This window comes from Danio rerio, chromosome 10 (assembly GCF_049306965.1).
Source record: "Danio rerio strain Tuebingen ecotype United States chromosome 10, GRCz12tu, whole genome shotgun sequence".
Lineage (NCBI taxonomy): Eukaryota > Metazoa > Chordata > Actinopteri > Cypriniformes > Danionidae > Danio > Danio rerio.
The window spans coordinates 18,637,373-18,656,520 of NC_133185.1; the positions used below are offsets into that span (position 1 = coordinate 18,637,373).

Below are 19,148 nucleotides of genomic sequence, written 5' to 3' on the forward strand. Positions count from 1 at the left end.
AGACCATATTTAGACTTCCATATTAAAAAAAAAAAAAACTGTTCTTATCAAAGTATTGTTATCTCTGATCATGCACCAGTAATTGTGTTTTTATCTTCAAATTTTGTATGTATTATACAGTCTATTTTAGTTATACGCTGTATTATTCTTATTTTTCGTATAATTCGACTGCACTGTATTATTATTATTATTATTATTATTATTATTATTGGTAACACTTTTTTATTTTGCTGGTCCATTTGAGTATTAGTAGGCTGTCAGCTTAATATCTGTTAATACTGCTCCTTCAACAGACATTTAACTGACAATAAGAAACTTTGCAAGTACATGTCAACTTACACTAACCCTAACCCTAACCCCAACCTGACAATCTACTGATAATCTAATAAGAATTAGTTGGCATCTGGATGCACTGCAACTTAAATTCAACAAACGGACCATCAAAATAAAGTCTGACCTTATAATTAATATGTAAACTACTATATAATAGCCTAAATCAGCTCACAAACCCCTGTGATACTTTCAAAGGGTAAAGTAAATTAAATGTACTACAATTGTTAAGCCTAGCACAGCATTTACTACATGATAACCCTTTTAATACCCATGGAGAATAATGTAAAGTCAATTCACCCATACAAGTCTTGCCATCAAAAGTGAGTTCATAACCTTCTCTACAGAGACACTGGAAGGAGCCCACATTATTGACACACCGACCATTCCTGCAGAGCTGAGAGTGAAAAACTGCACACTCATCGATATCTAAAGATCATACGAGAATAGGAAACATTAATAAGACAGTAGGCAAACGAGACAGCTATACTGTACATAGCAAAAAGAGGCATAGGGAACGGAAATAAGTATATACCGCTGAATTATTAGCCCCACTTTGAATCTCTTTTACTTTTTTAAATATTTCCCAAATGATGTTTACCAGAGCGAGGAAATTTTGACAGTATGTCTAATAATGGAGAAAGTCTTATTTGTTTTATTTCGGCTGGAATAAAAGTCATTTTTATTTTTGAAAATCCTTTTTAAGGTCAAAATTATTAGCCCCTTCAACTTATTTTTTTTTTTCGATAGTCTACAAAACAAACCATCATCATTTAATGACTTGCCTAATTACCCTAACCTGCCTAGTTAATCTAATTAACCCAGTTAAGCCTTTAAATGTCACTTTAAGCTGTCTAGAAGTGTCCAGAAAAATATCTAGTCAAATATTACTGTATTTACTGTCATCATGGCAAAGATGAAATAAATCAGTTATCAGAAATGAGTTATTATTCTTCTCTCCATTAAACAGAAAATGGGGAAAAAATAAACAGGGGGGCTAATAATATAGGGGGCTAATAACTCTGACCTGAACTGTATTTAGGATGATTATTTATTGATTCCAGCTGAAATTCAAAAAGGTAATTTCAAATGAACAACTGTACTTTAAACATGTACTATAATACTGTCCATCAGTTGTAAAATGTTCCCATGAACTTTACCTGTACAGTAGTTATTAGTGGCGAGCTCAAATCCGTGATGGCAGATACAGTTAAATGATCCAACAGAGTTTTTACACGTGCCATTCCCACATGGCTGATGTGAACATTCATTGATATCTACAGAAGATAAGAACACATCCTATAAACGTCATTACATACAACTGCTTTTGGTGAATTATTTCACCTTGAATGAGGAAGTGGTGTAATTCAGAGTAGGGTTGCACAATATATCGTTTCAGCAATAGATATCGCAATGTGATCAGTCACAATAGTCACATTGCAGGATATGCTGAGTTTGTATTTTAATTTATTATTTGTATGTGTTTTTGATGCCAGTGATTGTATAATGATTTTAAAAACATTCAGGTATAGGAAATTGTACCATTTGTGACCTTAACTATGATTCATTTTATTGAATTATTTTTATTTTTATCATACAGTTACTGTAGTTGCAAACCGTTAGACTTGAGAAATGATAAAACACTTTATTTCAATTGTTTTTTTTTTCCTTGATTGTATTTATAGATTGTTATGCATGAAAATACTCACAACTCATGGACATACATAAATGCACTGCAAATAGCAGAGACCACAACAAAAACGTGTCGGGGAACCCCAAAAAGTTTATATATTGCTTATTAGATTTTATGAAGATGTAAATAGTAAACATTAATTTGTCAATCTCTAACTAAATGTGTGCATGAAAATACTGGCAACACATGAACATACAGAAACGCACTGCAAGTAGCACAGACAACAACAAAAATGTGTCAGGGGACTCCAAAAATTTTATAGATTGTTTATTAAATTTTATGGAAATGCACTCCCATTGCAAATTCGATCTAACATTATAATTTTTTTCCAAATAGAGATATGAAGGCATATGGTGAAACGGAATTCATTTTGCAGTATATATATATATATATATATATATATATATATATATATATATATATATATATATATATATATATATATATATAGTAATACTGGATATCTATTAGCCACTGTGGCTGGTGATTAAAAAAGTTATGTCAAGCCGTGTTGAATATATATATAATATATATAAACACTGCTTGACATAACTTTTTTAGTCACCAGCCACAGTGGCTAATAGATATCCAGTATTACTAGCCACTCACCATTTTTACTAGCCACATATTTTGTGGTTGGAAAAATATATTTTATATGCATATGTTTGACTTTGACATGCTAAAATTACTTGATTTAAATTTTGTGTTATGTCCACATGCATCCTCAATCATTTCAATCATTTCATTTTCAAGAATTATTACCTTGTGTCTAAAATATGTACAGTAATCTGGCCTGGTTAAAGGTCCCAGATCACCAGTTAACTACACATACATGGGGACTTAATCTCATATTAAGGGAATGTTATTGTAAAAAATACCTATAAGCAAAAGAAAGCAGGTAAAAAACATACTGTATGTGATAATGAAAGGATGATCACAGGCACACGGTTAATGTTTGGCCAATTAATAATAATAATAATAATAATAATAATAATAATAATAATAATAATAATAATAAATAATAAGTTAAAGCTAAATATTCTCAAATATAAATATTCAAACAGTTAAAGCTATATATATATATATATATATATATATATATATATTTTTTTTTTTTGAGCTTTTGAAAGCAGCAGGACTGTGGGTATATATATATATATATATATATATATATATATATATATATATATATATATATATATATATATATATACATATATATATACATATACATATATATATATATATATATATATATATATATATATATATATATATATATATATATACATATATATATATATATATATATATATATATATATACATACATATATATATATATACATATATATACATACATATATATATATATATATATATATACATAAACATATATATATATATATATATATATATATATATATATATATATATATATATATATATATATATATATATATATATACATACATATACATATATATATATATATATATACATATATATATATATATATATATATATATATATATATATATATATATATACATATATACATATATATATATATATATATATATATATATATATATATATATATATATATATATATACATACATATATATATACATATATATATATACATATAATAATATATACATATATATATACATATATATACATATATATATATATATACATATATATATATATATATATATATATATATATATATATATATATATATATATATATATATATATATATATATATATATATACCCACAGTCCTGCTGCTTTCAAAAGCTCAAAAAATAAATATATACATATATATACATTCCAATATCAAGCAGCCATAATTCAGTGTTTTTATGACAAGATTCACAAAACACAGGTCCTGATGAAGTAGATGCAGATGTGAAGAGGTCTTACCTACACACATCCTGCGGTTTGGTGTTACTGTAAATCCTGTGTGGCACATGCACTCATACCCTCCTGGAATATCCACACAGTCACCATGACGACACACACTGGGTGTCTCCAAGCACTCATTACGGTCTGAAAACCAGTGTTCATGGCAACAGAAATATAGTCTTGTGAAATTCAGATCAACAGGGTTTATTACTTGGTTAATCTAAGCTGTAAAACATTTGAGGTCAGATTTGACAAAAATTGCAAATTTGCAAGACATGGCAACACTAATAAATGTGTGGATACAATCTGTGATCTACCTACAATGCACACATTAACAAGAATTAATTTACATTTCAAAAATTACAATCAGATGTGTTCACACACAAAATACATAAGTAAAGCATAAATATGCTAAAATGCATATACAATAAGGTCAGCTGCAAAAAGAACTATGTCCATCCTTTTTCACTAATAACATTTAATACGCTGTGTTGGCATTTCTGTGTGGATTTTGCATGTTCTCGTGTTCGCCTGGGTTTCCTCCGGGTGCTCCAGTTTCCCCCACAGTCCAAAGACATGCGCTATAGGTGAATTAAATAAGCTAAATTGGCCATAGTGTATATATGTGAATGAGAGAGTGTATAGGTGTTTCCTAGTGCCGGGTTGCAGCTAGAAGGGCATCCACTGTGTAAAACATATGCTGGATAAGTTGGGAGTTCATTCTGCTGTAGTGACCCCTGATTAATGAAGGGACTAAGCCGAAAAGAAAATGAATGAATGACACTGTGTTGGGCTGGGCTATTAAACAAAATAAAATGGCAAACATGATTGATCATATCTGTGATTGCCATCTGCATCTTGTCAGGGAAGCATGGTTGTATGTTCAGTAGTAAATCTTCTCCGAAAGCCAGAAAGTTCTCTTGTGCAAGAGAAGTACAAAAACGAAGCAGAGGCATATTCATTCACCGAAATTATATTCCATACAAAATATGAAGCTGATCAGTCGGTTCTTATCACATGACTGTGTGACGGTGTGGCATTCTGAAAAGTTAAGATGTTTTCAACTGAGGACGCCTGGAAAACGCAAGCGCTTCGTGCTGCAGTTCTTACTAATTTTGCTAGCCTGTGGGTTAAATTTTGGCCCTCAAGTGACCGAGATGTAACAAGAGAACATGGTCATTTTTCAAAATAAAACATTTTAAAAAATAAATGATTGTTTAGACTCAGATTACAAATAAAACTGAAATAATTAATGATTTTTGTGTGGTCTGGTACCAGTTGATCTATAGACCGGTTCCCGTCTGTGGCCCAAGGGTTAGGGACCACTGCTCTAGCACATACAGTATCTGCTCTGCAAGCACCACAAATCTCTTTCTCTAGTTCTATGCCAATTAATATTTCATTGGTGTTTTTGTACAAATCAAATGATTAAAATTGTATTCATTTTTTTTTGTTACTCAGTGATTCCTCCGTGTACTACTAGAAGCATGCACGCATACCACTAGTGGTACACGTACCACAGTTTGAGAATCACTGATTTAACAGATTAATTTATTGTACACACTTGACTAAAGTTACAAAGTGTAAGTGTATGTACATAGCCTAGACCAGGGGTCACCAATCTCGCTCCTGGAGTTCCGGTGCCCTGCAGGGTTTAGCTCCAACTTGCCTCAACACACCTGCCTGGGTGTTTTTCAAGTATACCTAGTAAGACCTTGATTAGCGAGTTCAGGTGTGTCAACTTACCATTACAGTCTCCATTAGGTGTGAGTATATACCCATCAGAACATTCACACTGATAACCGCCTGGACGGTTGATGCAGTCTGCATTTCTCTGACACACAGGCTCTCTGCTGCTGCATTCATCAATGTCTGAACACATAAAAAAAGCGCTAAACATGCTTAATAATTGCTTTGATATGTGTTAGCATTATGTGTTAAAGGTGCAGTAGGTGATTGTCTTCAGAAACAATTTTTGTTGTGCTGGTTAACCAGTTAAACTCTGCTGTTATTTTGGGATTTCTGCCTGGATTTTGCCTACCCAAATATAAAAGCTTCCCAAATCCACATGCAAAAGTGTAAATGCAAACATTTGGTATCATTTTAAAGAAAACCCTTTGAATTTTCATAAAACACTATTAAAAGTGTTTAAAATATCTGTATATGTTGTCTATGTTATAATAAACACCTAAAAAAAGAGGCGCTTTTGTATATATATATATTTTTATAAACTCAAGTTTGAAAGTGTTCCTTTTAGGTTCTGTGTGGTCTAGCGTGCTGTAATTTATTTTGGTGGTTCCTGCACATGTGTGTAATCATAGGAAAAAAGAAAAATGTCTCTAACATAATCTATGCAAAAGTTATTGTATTCCAACTGATGAGAGGTGCTTTACAAGCCACAGGGACTGATCATTGTTTTCATATTTCACTATTCTTTTGTTTGATCAGACATAATTCACTGTGTTTGGACCACGTCAGACATATAAAAGGATTACTTATGCACATCACCTCAAAAACAGAGGAGAAATAGCCCTGAAGCGCACAGCATAAGGTAAGAGATGACAGCTGTCTGTGCTATCTGGGGCTGCTTAGTGATCATAAATGTATTGTTTTCACTTTTGCGCCATGGAAACACTGTGATTCATTCGACAACTGTTTGATATGTGAATTTAATTCAGTAAAAAGAATGCTAGAACCGTATGAGCACCAGCAATAGCTTTCATTTGAGCTATAACTTGTACATGTGTCATATGAATGACCAATGTAAAATACCCAGCTCTGGTATCCAAAATACTGTGTATTTAAGTGTAAATACATTTTGTACAGTAGAATAAAAACCAAAGTGATGCATATGTGCATAAAATATAGATTCTACGCTTTCAAACGAAACCACTAACGGGGTCTGGTGTAATGCTAGCTCTTTAAATCTTAAAGTGAAAGTCGATGACGTCACGTTGACCCGATACCGGGTCCGCGGAGTTTAACTGGCTAAAAGTCTCTTCACATTCCAATAGTTTTTATTAAAGTAAATGATCTAAATGTATTTATATGTATTTTTATATTCTGGGTAAAGCATAAAACAAAAAAAATGTTCATCTAATTAAATAGTGTCAGGCAAACATCTACCATAATTCTGATAAGTAGCTCAAACTTTCTGTCAGCAAGTGCAGATCTGAACTACTGTGCAGCCGTTTGTACATACACGCGCTGTGCGTTCATGAGAGAGAGAGAGAAAGAGAGAGAAAGTGAGTGAGCGGTAAAAACATGCAGTATAAAAACATTTTTTAATAACTTAATTAATATTGATGTGACATTTTAGGGACATTTTAAAGGGACATTTTAAAGCATCGATAATGTAGATATTTATTTAGTTTAACAACATAACGTCAGAAATAGCTCAATTTCGCCTAACCTGCTTTACTGAGGTAAAGTTTGTTTTATATTCACATAACATTGGTTAATTTCTGAACAATGACAGCCTGTTACGCGCTCCCTATATTGTTTAACATGCTACTCTGAATATTCGGTCTGAAATAGCATGCAAGTATGGCTTAGTAATGAGTGTAACTCCTGCACACTGCCAGACAAGCACTAGTCGCTTTAACTCAACACAAGTGAAAGGCGTCTGCTGTCATATTTAAAGTGCACATGGTCGTGTTTCAGGAGGCGTGGCTCTGGATGGCAGGGGAGGGACTGTGGTTCAGAGATTGATAATAACCGGTTAGCATTGTGGAAGATCACCTACTGCACCTTTAAATAGCAAATATGAACAGCATATAAAATAGCAAACCACAATTCTGGCATATTAAATTTAGTAATTCAAACTTTTATATCAACTACACATTTTGTTTCTTTGAATTGGAATTTTCCTTCAATCTCCAAGAAAATATGCAGCTCAGTCATATTAAGACACAACTTTATCCACACATATACGACATTCACAACTATATCAGTCTTTGATTTCTTCCAAAGATGGTATTTAAAGGGTCCTAGAACTGAGCCTTGTGGCATTCCATACCAAAAGTGTGATCAGTATGATGTGTATATATGATATGACTGGAATTGTACATGTATTAAAGACTTAAGAATGGTGGAACTGCTTAAGAATCTTGACGGTGAAAATGTTTTTTTTAGATTATCCTGTGTTTGCTGAGGGCCAAAAAGGCTGTGAATGACACACCAGAAATTGTGTTCTACATGAATGATCAACAATACATTATCTTGGGCTTTAGTCCAGGTATTTAAATCAACTAAGTAGCTATCAAATATTTAACTGGACCATCCTTTGCATTTAAAAATGCATGCATTCAACATGAACTGATGGTAATGCCATTTCTTAAATGCTGTCAAGTCAAGATACTGCAAAAGACAAGCAAATTTGCCTTCCTAGCATGTTTACACAAAAATGCAGCACAGTGTAATGCAAAAACATGTTGTGATTGAGCAAACCCCTATAGAGAAAATAGCCATCACACCTTCACAGATGAGCAGCAGGTCATTATAAAGAAAGCCAGTGGGACACTCGCAGTGGAAACTGCCCATGTGGTTTATACACACACCATGAGCACAAACTCCCAGGATTTCATGACATTCGTCAATATCTAGAAAAAATCAAAACCATTAAATATGAAGTAAAACAATTCCAACTATTTCAATTGAAATTTCACTGTGCGGCAAATTTGTTGTTACCTTTTGGCTTTCCAGTTGCAATGTCGATCCAGAATCCAGTCACACTGCCACAAAGACTGCTGTAGTCATCTAAAAAAACAGGGTACATTATGCACTGCAGTATGCATTTTTTTGCAGTGGGAGTTACATGATTGTATTCTATTGATGATTCAATTCTATTGATAGTGAGCACTTTTGTGTCCTCCGTTCCTCGTATTTTAATTTACTGCACCTCACAATTTTGCAGGAGCTGAATGAGCAGAAGAATCAGGTTATAAACGACCTGAGATACATCCAAAATGTCCTCAAAACACATAACTTTCCACAAATCGACTGAAAAAGTGATGACTTTTGCTGCTGCTGAATGTGAGTTCTAAAGCCAGATACAAAAGAAAAGATATTAAAGGTAAAAACCGAACATAACATAATCTAATAATGAACTAAAACAGCATGAAAAACTTAGTAGCCTATTAAACACATTAACATGTCCCATATATTAATCATACACAGTTGAAGTCAGAATTATTAGCCCCCCTGTTTCCAATTTCTGTTTAACGGAAAGGGGATTTTTTTTTCAGTAACTAATTTCTAATAACTGATTTAACAGAAGTGACATTTAAAGGCTAGGTTAATTAGGTTAACTAGGCAGGTTAGGGTAATTAGGCAAGTTATTGTATAACAATGGTTTGTTCTGTAGACTATCGGAAAAAAAATAGCTTAAAGGGGCTAATAATTTTGACCTTAAAATGTTTTTTAAAAATTAAAAACTCCTTTCATTCTAGCCAAAATAAATCAAATAAGACTTTCTTCAGAAGAAAAAAATATTATCAGACATACTGTGAAAATTTCTTTGCTCTGTTAAACATCATTTGGGAAATATTTGAGAAAGAAAAAAAGGCGTGCTAATAATTCTGACTTCAACTGTCTATATTTTTTACCGACACATTGTGTATGCGCAAACGGGGTTATATTTCGAGTGTATGAACACCACATATTCCATATACACATACTGACTGTCGCTTCACCATTACTGAAACTACTGGTTTCCATCTATAAAATAAATGAGAGAATTGTGCTTTGTGCATCCTGTCTGAAGATGTTTCTGGAAGTGGAGCTGCTGCCCAATCTACAACTGGCCACTAGGAATTCTGCAGTTGTCAGATAGGCGCAATACAGTGTTTGCAGGCTGTGGTTGCATGCTTTTTTTACATTGCAAAATAAAAAAAAGGAGGAAAAAATGTAGCACACATCTCCATCCTTTATTTTAGTGTATTTACTATCAAACAAAATGTCCTATCTTTAATATACAATAATGATTGAGATGTAGTGGTGGCATGAGAGTCCTTTGTCTTGCGCTGGCCCTGAACACTCATATTAGACAAACATTTAAAAACAAATCTCCTCTAATGGATGTCAAAGTTTTCATAACATCATCTATATCGGATATGAAAACTATACTGGAGGACTAGACTATTAGAAACTATATGTAGGGACATTTGGGAAAGTATTTTTATCTTCAACCATTAGTGATTTGAGTGAGCTTGAATTTCTATTATTACTGAATCTTTTTAAATGTTTTCTCTGACAATAGAACACACAGAGAGTATACCTAACAAAATGGAAATAAAACTGCACTGGATGAAATTTTTCGCCACAAACCACTGAAACAAAGTTATATTTTTTGAGAGGTAACTGTAAAAAAAAGTACTAATGCTGTGATAAGCTAATACTAAGTGGCCAATTTCACCCGATTCTTTTTCTGATTTATAAACAAGAAAATATGAAAATATATTTAAATATGCCAAGTCTTTTTAATTCTATAATACTTAAATGCATAAATAAACATCCAGTGAGTGAGTCCAAATCCACTTTGGCTATTTTAAGGATGAAAAAATACGATTTGCGCCCTCGCGCATGGTCTGAAAGGGTTAGGCTTAATGAGTTAAGGGTGTGTTTTGAGAATAAACCAATCAGAGTCTCATCTCCCATTCCCATTAGGAGTCAGTTCTGTCGTGCCCTGGCGCATTTGCTATTTACATGGCAGACTTGGTAAACCTGAATGCTTCACTAGTGAGAAAACAGTTAAACAGACCTTATGCATCTTTACTTTACTCCTTTACTTTCGTGGATAAGGAAATGGTGTTGTACTCACTCCACTGTAGACATCTATAGCCTACATATTTAATTTCGGTTGCTAAGCACAAAGATTTGTTTTAAAACTATTTCTAAATTCAGTTTTAACTTCCAGCAAATTTTAATCCAAACATACATCCTATTCTTATGCCCCATAAGATGATACATAAGTCTCCAAAGCCCGACACGTGGACAAATCTAAACTTGTTTTTACTAAAACAAATATAAATTTGCATATGAAGAGTTCAGATGCAAAACCCTCTAAATCCATCAAACCTCTTTTCTTGTAAATGAGCATTTTCTATTAGGTTCCTCTCATATAATATAATAAGGTTATTAGCTAGTAAATAAAATAACTTTTTTTTCATAAATGTCACTTTAGACAATTGTTTGTTTTTTAACAAGGTATATTTTCTTTTGCGTCAAAAACAGCTGAATCCACTTGTGCTTTTTTTGCAAAAACCTCTAAATCCACCAATTGAGACAAGAGTGTATTCAGTTAAAAATCACTAAAGATGCAATTAGAGATTATTTTACCAAACATAAAACACAAACCACCTAAAATTAAAAATACAGAAATCTGCCAAGTAAGTGGTGATTCATTCCACTGTGGCAACAGTCCACTGTGGCCCATTTAATGTACATAGAACAATGTAAACATTGCAAACTAATCTTGTTAGATTCAAATAATGTAGCGAGTGTAAAATGTACAGTGCAAAATATTCTGATTAAAATAAAGTGAATAAAAACCTATTTCCCTTGTTATCATTTGCTATGTGCAAAATGTAAATAAAAATAATATCAATTCAAATATTTTGGTGTACTGCTAGTAGAACAAAGTAAAACATTGAGAAAAATCAATGTCCATTTATATAAAAGCTTATCAGACATATAGTATAAAGTAATATTAATAATGTATAGTTTTATACATTGTGTTAATCTTTAAAAAATAGCTTACATTAGCAAATAAAACACAAAGTAGGACTACTGTGCAAACAAAGGAGTCTCTGAGTGTCTCTCAGACACTTTTAAAAGCTGTCATTCTTTCATCCTCACCATACTCAAGGTCTTGAACGTCTCTTTTTCATCTCTTCTAGTTCTATTTATATCATGTCATAGCATATATTGTGAACTGAACAGCATGCTGTTTAACTTTCATCTTGCATGAAATAGAGTTGGCGTTTAATATATAGAAAACTGGACTCAAAGTAAAATTGATGCACAAAAAAAAAAAAAAAAAAAACGCTATGAATGCATTGTTACACTACCGACTGTAGGTACAGTGTGTTTTCTTTTTCTTATAATGCAGAGTTTTGAGCTAAGGGACATTTTCATTTGCCATTCAATTACAGTCGGCAGGCTCATGCACTACATCGAACTTCATCTTTTAAAATCTAAATCGGAATTGGAATAACACAGTCTCCTCATAAAAGCAGTTGTATCAGCGCGCTGCTATATTGAAAACACATGATTCCATTTGCAATTTCAATTTCTTGGTTTCTGTAACATTTATTTCATGTTTTAGGATAAATATATTTTCTTGTTCAAATTAAGCATGCAAGGCTGAGCTAAATATTTTTTTATAGTGCAGCTTTTAATTTTATCTAATTAATATTTTAATATTTATAAAATATTATGCTTTATATGAATTACTGAATTATATTTATTGAATTATATGCCCCATGAATTAAATTAAGTATTTGCTCTTCAAGGCTTAATAATAGTTATAAATTTAAAGACTTTAAAAGAAACAGACGATGAGCAAATGAGTTTAATAAACACTGAAAAGTGTTTCACTGACTATGTGTAAACAAATAAATATATTTCACATTTAATTTATAATTTTTTTATTATTCAGTTCTTTTTAAACAATGTAAAATTTAACATTTCATCTCAATGTCGGTGTCGGTGACATACACAATTGCCTCACAATAAGAAAGTCGCTGGTTCGAGCCTTAGCTGGGTTAGTTGGCATTTCTGTGTGGAGTTTGCATTTTCTCCCCGTGTTGGGTCCAAATATAAGTCCAAATGCGTGCGGTACAGGTGAATTGGGTAAGCTAAAATTGGCCATTGTGTATGTGTGTGATTGAGTGTGTATGGGTGTTTTCCTAGAGATGAGTTGCAGCTGGAAGGTCATCCGCTGCGTAAAACATATGCTGTATAAGTTGGCGGTTCATTCCGCTGTGGTGACCCTGGATTAATAAAGGGACTAAGCAGAAAAGAAAATAATTAATAAATGAATCTCAAAGTCAAGAAATGCTTCTAAACCATCACATTTACGCACATCTCAGTTCTGTGTGGTGCAGCATTATTTAGCTGACTCTGATTTTGTGTGATTTTGTCTTTCTGGTGTTTTGACAAAAATGTCAGATAGAACCTTATAATTCTAATGCTGCGTTCACACCAGACGCAAAACATGCAGATAAATCGCGCTATTCGTGCGTAAATAGCCGAGTGAACATTTGAGTTAACTTGCTTCATTCGCGCGTCAAGCCCCGCTTCATTTGCGCGTCAAATTCACTTCAGACCAGACGTGGACTCGCGTGATGGGCAGGGCTTCTGTCTGCCGGCTGGTGACTTTAGCTTCATAGCTAAATGGCTAACATGGATTTTATTGAGAAAATAACAGTGTTTATGTGCTTTATGAAGACTGAAAAACAGCGTTGATACTTTTATTTTTGTATTGCTTTTGATTTTTGTATTGCTGTATATCCTGTGTTTAATAAGCAATGTGTCAGCGTTTGGATCTGCATAGGTGCATAACTAACACGCTCTGCGTCGTACTTAAGACCAGCTTTTAGTTGGTCTATAACGCAGTCTATTTCAGTTCCTCAAAATAGCAATGCGCCAACAATTCGCCTTAACACACCTTTTTTTAGACCAGAACACCCATAAGTGCACATTGTGGCACAAACGGATTTGCTATTTAAACAACGTGGCGCAATACGTGAAAATTAGGGTTGCGCTGGTCTGAAAATAGCAACAAATCTTGCCATATACGTCTTGCCCTTTATTGCATCGAGAGTATGACGGGGCCCTCGATGTTATTTTAACAATTAAAAGTTTTTGTGCAAACCATCAGATGAAATTCTACCTCATTACAGTTAGAGTAAGTAAATGTGTGTGGTTACCAGTTCCAGGTATCGGGCAGGCATGGCATGGCTTGTTCCAGGCTTTTCCCACATTGTAGGAACAGCAGCACAATCTGTGTGTGATGTTAAAGTTGAGCTGATGTTCACAGGCACTGCCATTGTAGCTGCGATAGCACAAACTTTTCCTCATATCTAAAACAACACCAATCCAACAAACTTAGATGCATTTAAAAAAAAAAAACATATATACGGTCACTGTAAATAAGAATCTATATTTAGTCATTAAACCACACAGACATTTAAAATGTAGTCACTAAACCGCACAGATATTTAAAATGTAAATAAAAGTCAGTAATTGATAATAAAGTGATTCTATTGTTCCTCTGTGAAGACACACTCACCCATGCATCTGTGTCCTCCATTCACCTGAATGTAATCTTGTGGACAGACACAAGTGTAGTTTCCCAGTGTGTTGTAGCAGGTGCCTGGACCACAAACCCCCAAACTGAGCACACACTCATCGATATCTGAAAGAGATATATTACAGGAAGAAAAGAAATCAAATTTTCTACATTTCCATATACTTCAATGGTGTCACAAAATCCAAAAATAAAATAAGCTAATATAGAGTTAATATGGACTCAATATTTTGCTGTTTGTTCAAACTACTTAATTAAAATGAGCTGAAACAACAAACATCTTGATATTTTCAGGGAGGCAACTTAATGTTAATGTTCAATGCACTTAAATTTGTAAAAACTGGTAAGTCAACTTAATTCCTTTATGTTTTACATTTTGTATCATATTTGTGTAGCCTAATCATATTAAAATGCTCGTTTTAACATAATAATCTCATACAAACACCCTTAGTTAATTAAAAAAAAAACATTTAAAGTGGATTGATGGTACTAACATCCTGTGCAGTACAAATTCCTAAACATCAAGTGTAGACATACTTGGTTTGACAGAAAATATGATTATATTCTATCCTGAGCTAATATACAGAATCAACAGACTCACATCTTCCTTTTCCATTCAAGTTGTCATTAACAATTCATCCATCAATAACACTTTAGTTTAGGTCACAATTTACGGTATTACAGATTTTCTCAGTCGCTTTAGTGCATTTCTCCCAACACTATTTACATTTGCACAACAGTAAAAGCATTTCTCAAAACAATTAGTACAAACTGCAAAACCTAGTTGATAACCTGCAAAAGCGTGTCACTTGCTCAAAATGGATAGCTCATTCCTCAAAACGCAAGTATTCATGTCAATGAAAGTGTCAGTGTCATCAAGATGAAAAGTCCTGACACCATTGTTTATGAACAGAATAGTCAAATGGCTGTCATGTTTTCATTATGACAGTTTACTCTGTATGTTTGTTCCAATGCAAAAAAGTTTTGGTGACACTTCCTGAAAATGCTCAAAACGGCACTCTATACTATTTGCACAGCCATTTGAAAACTACAGTAAGGTTAGACATCACTGCATTTATTGAGGTATCTGAGTACAAGACACTGAATATGCATGTTTCACATTTTACTGTATATGTATATGCTATTTATTTATAGGGACCTTCTTGCTGTGAGGCGACAGCACTACCTACTGCGCCACTGCGTCCCCAAAGGACGTTTATGCTTGTTGCAAATAAGGGTGTATTTATTCTTTTGCACAATGCTGTGAATAAATTAGAATTGTAAAAAGAAGCATATGCAGTAAAAATGTGAAACATGCTTATTCAGTGTGTTTCACTCAGATACCACATTAAATACAGTGATGGCTGTGCAAATAGTACATAGTCTTCAGCATTTTCAGCATTTTCAGGAAGTGTCACTAAAATCAGACTTTTTTGCATTGGAAAACAATTACAAAGTAAATTGTCATAATGAAAACATGACAAAGTACTGTAAGTGTACAAAGCCATATGAATATCTTGGTTGATAAACAATGGTGTCAGGACTTTTCATCTTGATGACACTGACACTTTGACATGAATACTTGCGTTTTGAGGAATGAGCTATCCATTTTGAGCAAGTGAAACGCTTTTGCAGGTTATCAACTAGGTGTTGCAGTTTGTACTAACTGCTTTGAGGAATGCATTCACTGTTGTGCAAATGCACTAATGCGACTGAGAAAAACAGTAAAAGTGGGGGGACACAAACAGGATTTTGAAAAGTGGTCCCTTAGTGAAAATTACGCCCCTGCTCTTGAGCGTTTCTCTGTTAAAAAAGCATAAGTGAACCTCTCTCACCTTCACAGATGCGGCTCTGTGTGTTAAGGTAGAATCCGGCTGGACATTCACACTGGAAACTTCCGAATGTGTTAACACAGTTTCCACCCTGACAGACGCCGGGCAGCTCCTGACACTCATCGATATCTGACAACAAGAAAAAAAAAGAAAAAAAAGAAACACAATTCAAAAGAAATAAACAAAGATACAAAAAAGAAAAGAAAAAACATTTCATCCTGCCTCTACAAGAAGGTCAGAAAGTCTTTGCATATTGATGGCAGCTCCCTGGCGCCTGCAATATCCAGGAAATTCAGTGAGAAAAAGAAACCCTTTTCGAGGGTATTAAAGTGTGGTTTCTGTAATTCCAAGACAAACTGTATCCAGCTGGTATACAGCTGGTGTTTTGAAAGCATCTCCATTCATGACTTCTGCTTCAATCTATCTATCTATCTATCTATCTATCTATCTATCTATCTATCTATCTATCTATCTATCTATCTATCTATCTATCTATCTATCTATCTATCTATCTATCTATCTATCTGTCTGTCTGTCTGTCTGTCTGTCTGTCTGTCTGTCTGTCTGTCTGTCTGTCTGTCTGTCTGTCTGTCTGTCTGTCTGTCTGTCTGTCCGTCCGTCCGTCCGTCCGTCCGTCCGTAGGTCTGCCTGTCTATATTTAATTATAAATGTATTAAAATATAAATTAGCCAACTTAATTTAATCAATTCATGTATTACTACTACCAAACATGCAGTATATATTATGATTCATGCATTGAAATTTGACGTCATAAATAAAATTCTACAAAAAAACATGTGAGAGAAGAGGGAAAAAAACGCAAGGGGTAATTAGCTACAGAGCATTAGAGAAGAGCTCATTAATATCCTTGACCATTCCAAATATGGTCAAAGCGGAGCTTTTTATTCTAGGGGTAATTCCTGTGGTTTTAAATGAGCATATGATAAGAGAATACAATTTAACACAATAAATCAATGCACTCTATGGCACTTTTAGAAACAAAATATTCTAATCTAAATCAAAATTTAAATATTATGAAGTATAATATTTAATTACACAGTAACTGTTAAAAAACATGACACTCAAGGGTGTATTGTAATGCACTACTGAATGTATCTCTAGTCTTTATTTATTCTCAGTCTTTATTCATTCTCAGTATAGAACATCCATTGTTATTTTATTGCTTCAGTGCTTATACATGAAAGTATGTTCAGCAGTGCATTGTGTTAGTCTAATAACTAGTTGATTACCTTCCAAGATGATGGTGACAGGGTTGGGTTTGAACCCCTCTCCTCCAGGACAGAGTGTGTTATACTCCGCTAGAGAAACATAGATACAATAAATGAGATAATTATTATTTGCATATTCATCCATGTTGCTCAGTATGAAAAAGCGCAGGAATGGTATTGCCTCAAAAAGGTATTAAATTATATAACACAGGTGACTAAAACAACTATAAATTAATATAGATTTTAAAAGAAGTTAACTGAAAAAAGTAAATTTTATATAGGTTTTTGTACAGCATATAGTGTTGTGTTTTACAAACATTTTCTAATTTCTGTTTAAATAGGAGAATATATTTTCAATGTATTCATTCATTTTCTTTTCGGCTTAGTCCCTTTATTAATCCGGGGTCGCCACAGAGGAATGAACCGCCAACTCATCCAGTATATGTTTTACGCAGCAGATACGTAAGGTTATTCATTCATTTTCTTGTTGGCTTAGTCCCTTTATTAATCCGGGGTCGCCACAGCGGAATGAACCGCCAACTTATCCAGCACATTTTTACGCAGTGGATGCCCTTCCAGCCGCAACCCATCTCTGGGAAACCTTCACACACACACACACTCATACACTCAGACAATTTAGCCTGCCCAGTTCACCTGTACCGCATGTCTTTGGACTGTGGGGGAAACCGGAACACCCGGAGAACATGCAAACTCCACAAAGAAACGCCAACTGACCCAGCCAAGGCTCGAACCTGTGACCCAGCGACCTTCTTGCTGTGAGGCGACAGCACTACCTACTGCGTCGCCTGCGTAAGGTTAATAAATAATCATTTCTAATGACTAATATTATAATGATTGGGAAGAAGAAACTGTTGAATAAAAGTTGCTATTTTAGTTGTGTGTGTACAAAAGTACTCCTATAGCTTGATAATATTTCAGTTGAAGCTATGAAATCCATTTTGAAGGGGATTTTGGTACCTTTCTGGACTTTTGAACGACGTCTATGGAGGATAAGGGAGCTCTTAGATTTGTGTTTTGAAGACAAATATTTGATGTATTTTATTTGAACTAATATTTTGAAGAGGGCGGTGCGGTGGTGCAGTGGGTAGCACAATCGCCTCACAGCAAGAAGGTTGCTGGTTCGAGCCTCGGCTGGGACATATGGCATTTCTCTGTGGAGTTTGCATGTTCTTCCCGTGTTCGCGCGGGTTTCCTCTTGGTGCTCCGGTTTCCAAAGTCCAAAGACATGCGGTATAGGTGAATTGGGTAAGATAAATTGTATGTGTGTGTGAATGAGTGTATATGGGTGTTTCACAGTGATGGGTTGCAGCTGGAAGGTAATCCGCTGCTTAAAACATGTGCTGGATAAGTTGGCGGTTCATTCCGCTGTGGCGAGCCCAGATTAATAAAGGGACTAAGCCGAGAATATTTTGAAGAGATGCAAAAATAAAATTCTGTCAACTTTTACTCACCCTTTACCTGTTTCAAACATTTATGAGTTTCTTTCTTATGTTAAACACAAAAGAAGATATTTAAAAAAATGTTAAAAACATTTAACATGTTAAGAACATTTTTCGTTTATTATGGAAGTCAATTGTAAAAGGATTTCAGCTTTCTTCAAATTAATTGTAAGACAATAGTTACATGTTTTTAACATTTTTTAAAATATCTTCTTTTGTGTTTCACAAAAGAAAGAAACTTATAAAGGCTTGGGGGTGAGTAAATAGTAAGTATATTAAAATTTACTATAATTTAAAGCTATAATTTTAGTGATAATGATTTAAATTTGATCATAACAAATAGCAACATTTCATACAGTATTATTAAGAAAGATAA

General features: G+C 33.6%; 1 protein-coding gene across 11 annotated transcripts in view; it reads right to left on the reverse strand.

The window, feature by feature from the left end:
• fbn2a (fibrillin 2a) overlaps nt 1-19,148 on the reverse strand; it is a 168,160-nt gene that overhangs the window by 39,905 nt on the left and 109,107 nt on the right. For 9 of the 11 annotated variants that reach the window (XR_012386197.1, XR_012386196.1, XR_012386195.1 and 6 more), the window contains 10 exons: nt 17,334-17,402; nt 16,087-16,212; nt 14,234-14,359; nt 13,872-14,024; nt 8,629-8,697; nt 8,415-8,540; nt 5,686-5,811; nt 3,958-4,083; nt 1,491-1,607; nt 631-759 (listed from right to left, as the gene is read on the reverse strand). Coding sequence is in view for 8 of the 11 variants with exons in the window: in XM_073914544.1 (XP_073770645.1) it covers nt 631-759; nt 1,491-1,607; nt 3,958-4,083; nt 5,686-5,811; nt 8,415-8,540; nt 8,629-8,697; nt 13,872-14,024; nt 14,234-14,359; nt 16,087-16,212; nt 17,334-17,402 (1,167 nt within the window). In the remaining 3 variants the exon portion in view is untranslated. Of the gene's footprint in view, nt 1-630; nt 760-1,490; nt 1,608-3,957; nt 4,084-5,685; nt 5,812-8,414; nt 8,541-8,628; nt 8,698-12,557; nt 12,950-13,871; nt 14,025-14,233; nt 14,360-16,086; nt 16,213-17,333; nt 17,403-19,148 lie in introns of those variants that run through there. The other 2 variants (XM_073914548.1, XM_073914547.1) reach the window with 1 other exon arrangement.